At 40.7% G+C, this 13,647-nt stretch overlaps 1 protein-coding gene across 1 annotated transcript in view; it reads left to right on the forward strand.

The window, feature by feature from the left end:
• Positions 1-1,043: 1,043 nt before the first annotated feature.
• ANO1 (anoctamin 1) overlaps positions 1,044-13,647 on the forward strand; it is a 116,089-nt gene continuing 103,485 nt past the window's right edge. Inside the window, exons 1-2 of the mRNA XM_084630092.1 lie at positions 1,044-1,178; positions 1,453-1,536. Of these exons, the coding sequence (XP_084486218.1) occupies positions 1,479-1,536 (58 nt within the window). The 5' untranslated portion in view covers positions 1,044-1,178; positions 1,453-1,478. The remainder of the gene's footprint in view (positions 1,179-1,452; positions 1,537-13,647) is intronic.

Genomic DNA, 13,647 nt, shown 5'->3' on the forward strand with positions numbered 1-13,647 from the left:
GTCAGCTGCTGCCATCATTCAGGCGGGTTACTCAAACGCCCAAGGTCAGCTCACTTGCTGCAAACCCGCTTTGTTTAAGGGAGATCTGGCTTGGGATTTATTATATTTATCTATGGGTGTCATTGGCAGGGTTTTATGGATACATAAGAAGGCGCCTTCCTTTGCAGGCTACGGTTCAGCACTCTTCTTCCCCCCCCCCCCGCCCCCCTTGCCTGCAGCAAAACTGGAGGAGAGCGCCTGAAATCTCCTTTGGCCTCAAAGCCTGTGGAAAGGCACTGGGAATGTTTCAAGTTTAGAAAAGAGCCACATACCCTCCGCTCTGCCGGGTCCCCTTTCTCTAAATTCTCCCATCTCAACACCGCAGACTTACTGCAGAGAGGATTGGGCAGCTCCATCCTAACCTCTCTGCATTTTCCAGGCACCCCAATTTCACCCTCTCCCGGCCACTTCGGAGTCCGACCAGAGCCTGGGATTACCACAGGAGCCCGTTCGGCAGTAGTGCGTCTCCTCCTGTAAAGGGAACGCTCCTGTCCCCACAGTCCCTGGGCAAAACACCCAGCTACAGGTGCTCCGATCTCAGATGCCTGCCAACCAACGGTGCAGAAGAGAGAGGGCTCGTATTCCACCCGACCGGCGCCGCAGGGCAGAGCCACACAACGGTTCCGTCTCGCTAGTCCGGCGGACGCCCGCAAGCCAGCAAAGCAAAGCACGGGCGCTGGTGGGGCCCCTGGGTGATGCCGGGAGCCCGAAGCTGGTCTCTGCGCTACCGTGAGCGGGAAGTGCGCCCAAGTCTTCCTCGGGCGGTTCCTCCGGCAGCTTAGGGTCCGCGTGTGCGTCGGTGAGCCCCGGATCCGGGAGAGGTTTGGACCATGTGGGAAGAGACGCTCCCCTCCGCCTGCTCCCGGCTGGATTTTCGTGCATAGTTCTGCACCCATCTGAGTCACGCGGGGGGACGGGGCGGGGGGGGGGGGTTCCCACTGCCTTATGTCTCCAGCGGACGCAGTTAGCGTGAGCGGACTCGGCGCAGAGCGCTGCTATTTAAAGTCAGTGCCTCTCTCTTCGCCAGGGGGGCTCCTCACGCAGCGGCTGCAGTAGCAGCAGCGATCAATTTAAACCTCCTGTGCCGGGCAGAGGCTGCATCTGTGACTCCTTGCAAGGGGAGCAGGGTCCGCTCTTTGGTGCGTTTTAAGCTGCTCTGTTTTCCAGGGCAATTTTGGGAATTTTCTTCTCTCTCTCTCTCTCTCTTTCAAATTTGGCTGCCTTCAATTCCAGGGATCCTACTTTTATTGTTAGTGGTGGTAGTAGGATTGCTTGCAAGTGTGCTGTGTGGCAACCTGCAGTAGCGGACTGGCTTCTTGTGCCCATTGAATGAGAGCCACCCCCCCCCAAAAAAAAAGGCAAAGAGGAAGGATCCCTTCAAGTTCAAATATTCTTTTTGGTACTAATTTGCAGCTGAGCTTTCCAGGCTTGGATAAGAAATGGATAAGGATGAGCTTGACCTTCACAGAATCCCCCCAGAGGCACCTTGGGGGCCACGTAAGTGTTTATAGCAATGGGGGAAGGGGGGATGCAAAAGGTCTTAGAGTTTGGAGCTTGGGGATGTTGTTTAAGGGAACGTCATTTTACTCTAGTCTGGTAATTCTAAAGGAAAACCAGATTATCCAAATGCTTCCCCATCAGAAGTGCCATATTAAGGAACTTACTAGCAATTTTTATTTAATACTTTAAAATTCTAGGAATAATATCCTACTTAGCAAAGTACTGGCAAAAATAAGTCTTTATTTTCTTCTAAAACATAAAACATGATCAGTCATAGCTGCCTAAATATAGCAATTGAAAGCTCAAGTCTTACAAAGCCAATCTACCCATGAAACACTGAAAAATGCAGTATGTGGTAATGATATATAAACAAATACTATTTCAATGAATTCACATTATAAAACCGAAGACAAACAAAGAAGGATTTAAATTGAAATGTCTTTCCGTGTGTGTATAAATGAGGTGTGCAGCTAATCAGTAATGTATTTGTTAAATAAGGTAATTTGTGTATCCCACTATTAATTAATGAGTGCAAACAGACATCTATCGATTGGAGAGTGAAAGTACATTCCTTGGGTGAGAACTTACTTAACATTTAGAACCAAAGAACAGATACCTTGGATGATATGGGGCACAGGGAGAGAATTTCCTTGGTTTCCCCATAGAAATAAATCATTGCCGTGTATATGTACATCTATATGCACACACACACAAAAAAAATTCACTTACTTCAACAGTTGGAAAACAAATGACACTATCAATGTTTATTGAATGAAATTTTCTCCTAGTTTAGAGGCTGTTAAACTCAGAATTGAGCTGCTAAGCAGGAACATACTGTAACACTTGATTATCCAGCTGAATTGTATACAAACGAAGTAAATTTAGAATGGCAACGTTTATAAATTCCATGCTTTACAATCAAAATTCCAAATCTAACTGTGTGCTGCTAAGAATAGCATGGGGAGCCCTTTCTTCACTCCCTTTTTTTGGATTCCCATGAAGACTGTTATCCTAAAGTCTGCGTATTAAACAGCCAAATATTTAACTGGAGTTCAGCCCATTTCTAAAAGTAACACTGTATGCTCATCAAATCTCAGACTAGCCAGAGTGTCTCAGGATAAAAAAGAAAAAAAACTTGTGGAAATAAACCTGACAGAAAACAGCTGGGTTTTATATCAAAATATTGCTCTTCCGCTGTCCATTAATTGCCCCCATGTTAACATATTTATAGTAGAAGAAGAGGTATAACTTCTTCATTTCAAAGTTGAACATGAAGGGGCACTCTGGAGGGAAAAAAAGCAGGAAAAACAGGGGAAGCTAAAGTGTTATTAAAGTACATCAAGAGTGAAATCAATATGAGGACCGATTAGTACTAAAAAAAAATACTATTTCTCATGAGGCAGGCAGCTATTTATCATAAGGCAATCAAAGTGATGGCCAAAAGAGCTCTGAGAAATTATAAATAATACTTTAGTGACATTCTCCATTTAATTTACTGATTCACCCATTAGCAGCATGAACTGAATGTACCCAATCCCATCAATATGAGCAGGGAAAAATTTTTGGTCTCCCAAATACATCATTGCATTTCTATTGACAAGCCATCCAAAACGCTTCTTTTGAATGTTTATAAAAGTATAAGCCATCTAACTACACTGCAGAGCTGTAGATTGTCAGTTTACCTTGGGAACCTTTGCTCCCACTGAAAAATGATGTAGGACCTATTCCTGAAGTCTCTACTTGGTCCTTACTCAAGCAAAACTTCCACTGACTGTGGTTGCAATTTAGCCTGGAGTAAGGATTGAGGGACATGTTTTTAAAAAAACAGAAGAGAATGGGTAAACAAGAAAAAATCTGCAAAAATTGGTTGACTTATGCGAGACTATAGTCGAGCCTAAGTGTCATCAGTGCCCCTCTGCCACTGACTCATCAGAAGCCCCCTCCAGGAATTTTGGGCTTCATTGGTATCATGAAGGGGAAAGATCAAAGGGGATGAGTGTCCTCTGCTGGGTCATGGCCTCCCAAACGCCTAGGCATGTGATAGTGCGCGGCATTGCTAACGGGTTTCAGCATTCTCCTATGCTGTGGAGTTGCAAGTAGAGGTAGTGCTGGGGCTCCCTCTATAAAGGAGGCATGGGCAACATAGTGTCTGAAGGAACCATGCTGGCATGGGCAACATAGTGTCTGAAGGAACCATGCTGGCATGGGCAACATAGTGTCTGAAGGAACCATGCTGGCATGGGCAACATAGTGTCTGAAGGAACCATGCTGGCATAGGTAAGATGATACCTTGGGGAGCAGTTTGGTGGCAATGGGCATGAGGCTCAGTATATCTTTAGGACTGGAAGATGAGGTCTCCTGCAGAACTAGAATGGAAGCAAATCCCCACTTCCAAGTGAAGTTTAAACCTTCAACCCCTTCTTCCCCTCCCCCTTCCCCCTGGGGTGAAATCTTGACCCTACTAAAGTCAATGGGAGTTTTGCCAGGGTTTCACCCCATACCCATTTCCCTCGCTCTCCCTCTAGAAGAGATTATTCAGCTCTGAATTGGAACTTCTAGAGCAGACCTATAGGTTTATTGTTTTTATTACATTTCTTCCCTTGATAACAACACTTGAGCTATTTCCACTACCAGTTAAAGTGATGAATTATCTCCAGCTAATAATTAATCAGTAGTGATAAGTGACTAACTAATAACCACTTTGATTTAATTAGACTTTCTCTTCCAGCTCTGCAGTCATTCATCTCATTAACTTTGTTTTAATTTGAAATAACTTATTCATTTATGGAGATGGGTACACGTTCAGCCTGAGCACCTCCAGCAGGTAGTTTTGATTCAGTGACAGTTCTTGCGGTCTGCAGCCAGATGTCTCACTCTGCTGAATAACTTGCGGTACAATATGTCTAGTCCTCCATAAGCCTGGCAGGCAGCAGAACAGTTCACCAGTCACTGCAAGGGGTTATGGAGAAAGTGAGTATCAGGAAATAAGTGACACAGCAGAGCTGGTAATGGGGTTAAGACCCAGCATGTTTACCACAACCAGAAGCTGCTATAGCTATGGTCTGTTACGCAACTGTAGTTATGAAATATGGAAGAAGGCTAGCCTGCCAAAACAGAAGGCAGAAGAGTCACCCTGGGAAGTGGGAGCATTTGTTGGCACCAAGAGGGGAAAAAATGTCCCTTTTAAATTGTATTATACCCCCTGGATTCTGATGAGAAAAGGAAATGCTGGGGACTCACTGTGAGTGAGGAGAGAGACTGTATTCAATCACTTTTCTTGGGGAATCTTAGCAGACATTGCAGATTTCAGGGCCTCATCCTGGTGCTGAATGCCCTCATCTCCCATTGGCTTCAAAGCACTGAGCACTTCTCAGGAACTGCTCAGCACCTTGGAATGACTGAGACTTTGGCAAGCTGCTTTCTGGTGCATTTATGGCAGCCTTCTTCACACATGGTTAGAGTAAACCCCAAAAGTAAATACAAGAGAGGCATTTAGCTCTAATTCATCCACCATCAGTAGGGGTATTTACCATACATTCTAAAAACAAAGCTAAGTATAACTCAAAAGCTTTTACAGCCTCATAATGTATATTCTGAGGTCTGAATCCTGTATGGTGCTGTGTATGCTGAAATCAATGAGAGATGAGGGTGTTGAGGAACTGTCTGGATTGGGCCTATATTGAATACATGGAATTGACCTCATACAAGGTGACAAAGCATTTCAAGAACTGTAGTCTTCAGAGTTCCATTTCATATGCAGTCACAGTTATTTTGTAGGTAAATAATAATCTATTATTTATTTTGACTCCAAGGGCATAAGCAGGCATATGTCACAATTTGTTTTTTTTCCCCCCTTGTGATAATGGCTAGGGTCATGACAATATACCTCTGGATATATAATATCTAACTGGATCTGCTTGGCTAGTGACCATATTATGTGAAATTGGTCTGCATACCTTAGGAGATTCCAGTAATAGCATGGATAGGAACAAGAGGAAAATGTGTATATGCAAATTTAAAATGATGAGCCCCAACCATGTTTGCCATAAACATTCTGCCTTTATAATTGGATCCTACAATCCACATGCAGGCAGCCCTTACTTTGACTTTAAGAGTGGTTATATGCATGAAAGCATTGTATCTCCATCACTTGTAGAACACCTGTCACACTGACACCTTCAATACCCTAGTCATACTATTAAAAAGGCAGTCCTGTGCCAGCTGTTATACCAATGTGTTCTCTGAGAAATTCCTGCTATTTTTGGTTCTAAGTATAGGAAAATATTGCAATGTCTTAGCTGCTACTCTGAGATAATTTAAATAAAGGTAAGCTTTTTAACAGCAATCAAAATAGGTGGCTTGTAAGTTAGAGCCCTCTCATGCAAACTCTTATTCATGCAAATGGTCCTTGTAATATTTATACTCTGGGATTGTTAGTGCTGGTTAGGACTACTGGCATGTATATGGGTTTGCAGGTTCTAAGCCCTTAGAGTGCAACTCCCCAAGATGGAATTTGTCGCTTTTTAAATAATCTTTAAAGTTCCATAGATAGATAGATAGCTATCTTTACAGAGAATATCGCTGCTTTTTTTTTTTTAAGAGGTTACAAGGGAACTTGTACAACATTTTTCTCCTAGGTCAGTTGCACAGCATAGATGCTTATTGGTCATATTATAATCCTGATACTAAGCCTTTTTACAGCACATTTCAAATTGCTTTACAAACATTTAAGGTATCATGTCAGCATCCTGTGAGGCTGGAAAATATTATCTCCATTTTACAGAAGGAAGGATTCAGGCAGAGAAATTCAGTGACTTAACTTTGGCTATAGAGCAAATTAGTTTGAGAACTGAGTTTAAAACTCAGGTGTTTCTGGATGCCAGGCCTGTGACCATTCCTGTCTGTACGCCAGGAAACTTGATCAGTATGCACCAGTATGTGCAAAATTCTCTCTCCTGTCCACACTACAGATATTTATTGCCTGTTCTGCACTCACTGATGTCAGTTGAAGTTCTGCTCATAGAACAAGCTCAGAATATGGTATAGAAATCTGCATGGCTGATGAGATCAAATAGCAAAATTCTGTCCAAGGAGAAGAGATTAAACTAATTTTAAAAGCACCCAGTTAATAATGACAGGAAAGGAAACGCATGGACAACTATTAAATTCACAAATACAAAATTCAGAACATGTTGCCTTGTATTAGGTAAATCACACAACCACTGTTCTGAGCCGGCTATCCTGAGCAGATACTTACTTAACGTTGGCCTTTTGATGCTGCTGAAGTAAGGATGAAAGACTTTTAGACTCTTGTCTTCACTGTATCCCTAAATATAAATAGCTTGCTCTAAAATATAATTTATCCATGCCACCTTTTTCCATTGCTTTTATTTTTGGGGCAGTTTTACAGTTTACTTCAGTGGGATAAGATAGGGCCTTATTTAGGACTCTCAGGATTTGACTCCTTAACTTCAGTGGGGTTTGAAAGTGTTCAGCTCCTTACAGGATCTGGGCCTGCTTAGTGTGATCAATAACAGGAAGAAATTTATTCATTTATGTCTAGTCTGTCATATTGTTATATTATCTCTTCAAAATCTTGTTTCCCATCCCTTATATGTTTGTGTATAGTGACTGATTTTTAAACTTTTTTTTTTTCTGGACTGGCATGTAGAAATTCAAAGAACTTTGTGCCAACCTAGGGGGAAAATTATTGCAATATACAAAAGAAGGAAGTGTTTGTGCCAAAAGTCACTAAATTGACCCAAACTGATTTGTGGTACTGATGTCTTAAAAGGGAATTCTTCACGTGCATCTGTGTGCATACACTTTTCCACCCCTATTCTAGCACCAGAGCCACTGCAGGAAAAATTTCAGGGAGAGCAGCAGACCTAGTGGGTGTGTTTCACTGACTTGTGTGCATATGCTCCCTGACTTGATAGTGGCAGTGTATGCACGTGTATGTACACACACACACACACACACACACACACACACACAGTGTTATGAGTAGGAACAATCTGTTCATTGGGTTGCTGAGAGATGAACATTCAGGCATCCATTAAAACTGCTTTCTTGAACATGAGTATGGGCCCATTTGGTGGTTATGTGTGTGAGGGAGCTGAATAAGGCCATGTGTCCTCTGCTCTAATATTCAAGTGTGCACACTGCCAATATCAATTGAAGATGTGTATTGAATGGTTTGGGGCATCAGATGTGGCAGCAGTGAGAGGATAAGACTGAACAGACTATGTCAAAGCAAGCTCTGTCATGTACAGTGAAGCCCTGGTATAGTTCTACTTACTGGTAGAAATTATTACATTGCTGTATATATCTTGTGTTCACTGGCACAGAGTCTGAACCTGGTCTAAAGATGAAAAATGGTTCTCTATATGTAATATGCATTTCAGCATGTGGTCAGGCAAACCTCGTGCAGATGCTGGTATCTGAGTGCATATTGTGAATGTTCTTTTTGATGAATGACGAGTCAAGGTTTCTAAAAATAAACTAATGGTTTTTCCTTTTTTTATTTCCTGTGACTTAATATATTTTATTCAACCATATAATTACCAGGAGACTTAGTGTAACAGCTGAGTTACCAAGTTTGGATATGGAACTAAACTGTCTCACCATTTGCAGTGGGGGTAGAGGATTAGGATTAGGATCCTGGGTTTGTGATGTGTGTTGAGTATGGAAGGGGAGTGGATCCAGGGTTCTGCTTCAGGCTTCTTTCTAATACAGAATGTTCACATGTTTTATTTGTAGAATATTGGGAAATGCCCTCTCCTGTCCCTTTAGCACTGTGGAGATCGTTGGAAAGACCTTGTAAATAAATGCATCTGCACAATCAGCAAAAGAGAATCTAAGAAATCTATTAAGGTCTGTTAATTACTAAAATAATTAAGCGTGAGGGAGCTTCCAATTAACTATTCCCTCAACACCACTCCTAATACTGAGCAGGCTATAGTCCAAAATAACAATTACTTCCACTTCATTAAGTCAAGCAAAATTTTTTTTACATAATTTAAGCTTCCTAGCACATACTCTCAGTTCATCATCTTGCTGATAAGCCCATAATCTTGCATTCAAATAGGTCTGAAGATATATGCATTTCATTCAGATTTTAAGTAAGCGAAGAGTCCACCTTTTTGTGGGGATTATCTACTAAAATATCGGGATCTTCTAACCTATACAAATCATAAGTTACTATCTTGTTTCTGTGTCCTTGGAAAATATAGGGCCCAATCTAAAATATGCCTGGATGTCAATGGGGAATTGAGGGAGTACATCTCTTTAGAGGAGACTTGGAGCACTTCCCAGGATCAGGTCCATACAGTACCCTGTATATCCAGTGCAAAAGCAAACCTTATAGAGTATACTATATATCTCTCAAAAAGGTACATCTTTAGGCAGTATAATGTATGCCTGATATAAGGGCTTGTCTTATAGGATATGCTGTATGGACAATGGATGGGGAGGGCTTACTGAAGTCCACTATGCATTGTATTAATAAAAATGGAATGACCGAATTGACTAGAGACATGACTGAGTAGTAATAAAACCTCCCTTCAATATGATAGGTAGAGTTCTCAGGGCTGCTGTGTCCAGACAAGTGATTAAAGAAATTTAGACCATAACAATATACTGTACATGTTTCTAAGTGATCTCTACTCCTTGACCTTGTGTGTATTATAAGATTAAAATAAGAATTTTCTCTTTTCCCATTCCATGTATTCCTTTTCTGGGCTTATGAGATACAGGCTCTTAAATTTTTGGTACATACAGTATGTACTATGTCTGTGCATTCTAATCCACACTACTAGCATTTCTTTATAGCCTCTGTTTGCAAATATATTTTGTATGAAAGATTGTTTCCTTTTTGTCCTTTTGGGAGCCATAACATGTTTAGCTTTATCCACACCTGTGCTTAGAATTACTGTTGCACTGTTTGCTGAAAACTAGAATTTCTGTTAATGTCAGTATATAGGGTCTTGTGAAAGGCATCCAAATCATAGATTCTGAATGTCTAGATGATGAAATGAAATAAAAGTTTGAAAGTTGGACCAGGGGGAAAAAAAGTTAGTTTTATCTTTGGATCCATGCTTGTGTCTTCCATTTTCTTCAATGAAAGACACCTATAAACACTGGCAGAATTAAGCCCTAATCATTTTAATTCAGTGTATTGGGATTGCAGGTTTCCAGGGACGTGGAATTCAATGATCTAAAAGTAGAATCTTATTAGTAGGTGACCTGAATTCTGTCTGAACAGTTTTCTAGGTCCTCTGCTGATCACAGGGAAGCAGATTTGAAATATTATTTCACCTTTACAGTCATTATCAATAATGATATTTGGCAGGCCAGTTGAGCCTGGGCTAAAATGCATTTCAGAATGAAAGCTCAGTTTAAGGCATGCCTTGGAGACTGACTTAAACCAAACAACAAAGACAAGAAATTCAGTATTATAACTGAAACCCTGAGAAAGGTTCAGCTATTGTGCCATGGTGTTGTACAGGAGGTTCAGGCTTTCCAAACACAGAAATGTATTACGTATCTGAGCTATAGTACCTAAGGACATTCTCATACTCAGTAAATTCTCTTTTAAGGTGGGTGAGGAGGCTAGATTGAGGTCCAAGGATTAAACACTGATATGTAACATTAATCTGAATAATCCTGTTGAGGTGGGTTTATAATGGAATAAATCTTTTGTACTTCTATAGCACCTTCCAACTGCAGATATCAAAGAACAAACCATAATGAGCTTGCAATGGGGTTGCACAGATGTACCTGAGGGCATGATTTGGAGAAAATAGGTGTCGCACAGGTCTTACTGAGAGTATGATTTGGCTTGCCAACCCTTTATTACGCATGATTATGATGAGGAGAGGACTTGACTTTCGGATTTGAATTTGTTGGGCTGGCAGTTGAGGGCAAAACCTTTTTCCTTCCAACCTGAGTAAATTTGAAATGGAGTCAATGAGAGATAATAAAACATGGAAAGTAGCAAAAAAAAAAAAAAAGTTGCAAAGTAGGCTGCTGCAAATTGCAGTGGAGGAGACCAAAACAGCATATTTCTGCTCTGAATCAGGGGAGTGCAATGATCGTGTTAAGCCATCTTTGCAACCCCACTTCTGAGCTGCTCCAGGTGTTCCTCAGCTACAGCTCAGGATCTGGGCCTAAAGTTACCATGCTACACTCATTAGTTTGGCTGTCTGCTTCAAAGAGATCATTGGCTGATCAGCACATTTAGAAAATATGGCTTCATTTTAGGTCCATATTAGTTTCCTCTCAGAGCAAATATGGTCTCAAACTAGGGTTACGATAATAACTGATAATAATGCTAACATCAACTGGAAGAAAAACTGTGCCTTAAAAATACCATTTCAAATGATCATGTAAAAAGTATTTTTTCTTCATGCTGGTCCAGTAAATAAGTTTATGATAGACGTATGAATCTTCAAAAAGGGAGAAAAAAATCACTGCCAGAATATAAATGATTCGTTGGATGACAGAAAGCAGAACCTCTACAGCCTGCCAATGGAAAAGCAGAACCCTTTTTCACACTGTAGACTTTTAAAATTTTATAATAATACCTGCTGCATGAATATAAGCCTTCCACGTTAGTTGTTTTTAAATGGTAGGTACATTAATTTCATTTTAATCTTTCTCCTTTCAGCAGCTTGCTAATAATCCTTCTGCTAAAGAAGCTAGGCTCTTGTTTCCAAAATATAATTTTTTTTTACTTTTCTATTAAAATGAATGAAGCCTCTTTTTTGAGTCAGTTTCTCTGTCTTGCAATGTATTTTTCCAGAATAGTTTATCTAAGGCTAGTCTTGAAAGTTTTTGAGTCTAATCAGGCAAAGCAGTTAAGCAAGTGCTTTAATTTTAAGCATGTGAGTAGTCCCAATGATCACTTTTGGTGAAAAACAAGGTGGTCAAGTGGCTGAAGGCCTGATCTGCAGATGCTAAGCAGCCTCCATTTATAACCACCTTCAGTTAGGGTTGCCAATCCTCCAGGATTGTCCTGGAGTTTCCAGGAATTAAAGATTAATCTTTAATTAAAGATTAATGTCATGTGATGAAACCTTCAGGAATATGTCCAACCAAAACTGGCAACCCTACTTTCAGTAAAAATTTAATTTGCATAGTACTTTCCAAGATGTTCTCAGCACCCACCACTAGCATAGCCTAAACTGAAACACAGGGACACTACTCTTTCTTTTAACTACTGAGACATATTACAAGTTAGAGTCTGCATCCCTTTCTCAGGAATATTTTTAATTACGTCAGTGGGTGTTTAGTCTGAGTAAGAAGTGTGGGATCAGTCCACTCTTCCTTAAAGACCCAATCCTGTGAGGTGCTGAGCATCCTGAATTCCAGTTAAATTACAAAGGAGCCTGTTCTACCTCCAATTTAAGCCAGTGAGAGTTTTGCCATTGACTTCACTTCTGGAGCAGAAACACAGGTCTAATTGGAGTTAAAAGTCCACTAACTCACAGGATCTAGCACTAAATCTTTATAGCAATGTCCAGTCAAAGCAGTCCTGGAGGGCCAGATACTGGTTTTGGTATGTTCACATAATTCACCTGAAAGCAGTAAAGATCTAGTCATGCAACTGGCTCTCTCCAGACAGACCCCAACACATAGTAAAGTCTGGGGCCCAGAACTGCCCATGCAGAATCAACTGCAGAATTTAAGCTTGGAAGTTTTTGCAGGTTGGAAAAAACACAGATCTATTTAAACGTCTATTAAAAATAATAGTTAAAACAAATGCATTCTGTGTATAAACTGCCTGTGGCTCAATACTAATCAACTGAAGAATATTCAAATTGAAAAATAATCAGTTCTCCTAGTCATACTTTTTCAGAGGGGTGACACATCCAAACACATTGAGGTTCAGTTTCAGCTCAAAACACTGGACAAATTTCAGCCCTTACCAAATGTAATCCCCTTGCCCTTTTGTTTCTCAGCGGATTTTGGAACAGAATGTTTACATCTTGCCTCCTCTCTGTGTGGCTGCTTCTATTATTACTGTCTTTTTTAGGAATAGGGTTTAAGACATAAAAAAGATGAAAATACAGGAGATAAAACAGAGACAGAAGTGGAGGGGGAAGGAGACACTTTAAAATAAACTCTGCGCTGGAAGTTTGCATTCTGTCCGGAACCTGAATTAGTTTTGGAGCAGCCTCATTATTTTTAATATCTATTTCCCCACTTGACTCTTCTGTCAGCTTTTTCCTTATTTATCATCTAAGTGACCCCTGAGGGGACACTTGTGAAAGAAATCTAATCTGTAGTGAAGGACAAAAATGCAGCTTTTGTTAAACTGCAAATGACTTGATAAGTTGGCAAAACCAAACATTTTTGAATTCCCATAAGAATTTGAAAATACATCTGGTTCTTCTTCCCCCCCAAATAATGCTGCATTGTTGTGGGGATAGGGAAGACGGAAGCAAAAAGGATGGGGCGGGGAGATATTGTCCCAGTAAAACTCAGGTTGAGCCAATTTTTGGGTGGTTGCCACCTCTTTCCACTTCCGGTGGTTGAGCAAATGCAGATAGGTTTGTAGCAGTCTAAGGGGCGGGGGCTAGGGGGGAACAGTTTCTCCCACTGGTTCACATGAACTGCTCTGAACTGGAACAGATGTGGATGTACAGAACTATCTGCTTACAGCAACCATTCCATTTATAACTGCAATTTTCTATTCAGGTCTTTATCATTTTAACTTATTTTGTGCTTCCACATTCTGTTCCAAAAACCACATAATAAAATAGCCCCAATTGGGTGGGTTTTCAACGTGCATTCAAAACTGTTGGAAATGTTATTCTTTGCATGACTTTACAAGAGCAAGACTTTTCTGTTCAATGCTTTATTGGTAATAGTGATAGTCTGAGGCAGTTTTCATTTTGGGTCTGGAGCCTGTGTAAGTTGGGTTCAGAATGCTGGCTCAGGATCAAACTAGGGCTACTCTGGCTTCAGATTCAAGAGTGCTAAAAGCTCACAAAATGTTCCTTACAATATTTAATCTCAAACTGGTCCTTTCATAAAACATATCTTTTAGGGGCCAATGTTCAAACTAGATGTAGAAAATAGATCCCTTCTTGGTTTGGATGA

This window comes from Lepidochelys olivacea (assembly GCF_965140295.1).
Source record: "Lepidochelys olivacea isolate rLepOli2 genome assembly, chromosome: 6".
NCBI lineage: Eukaryota > Metazoa > Chordata > Testudines > Cheloniidae > Lepidochelys > Lepidochelys olivacea.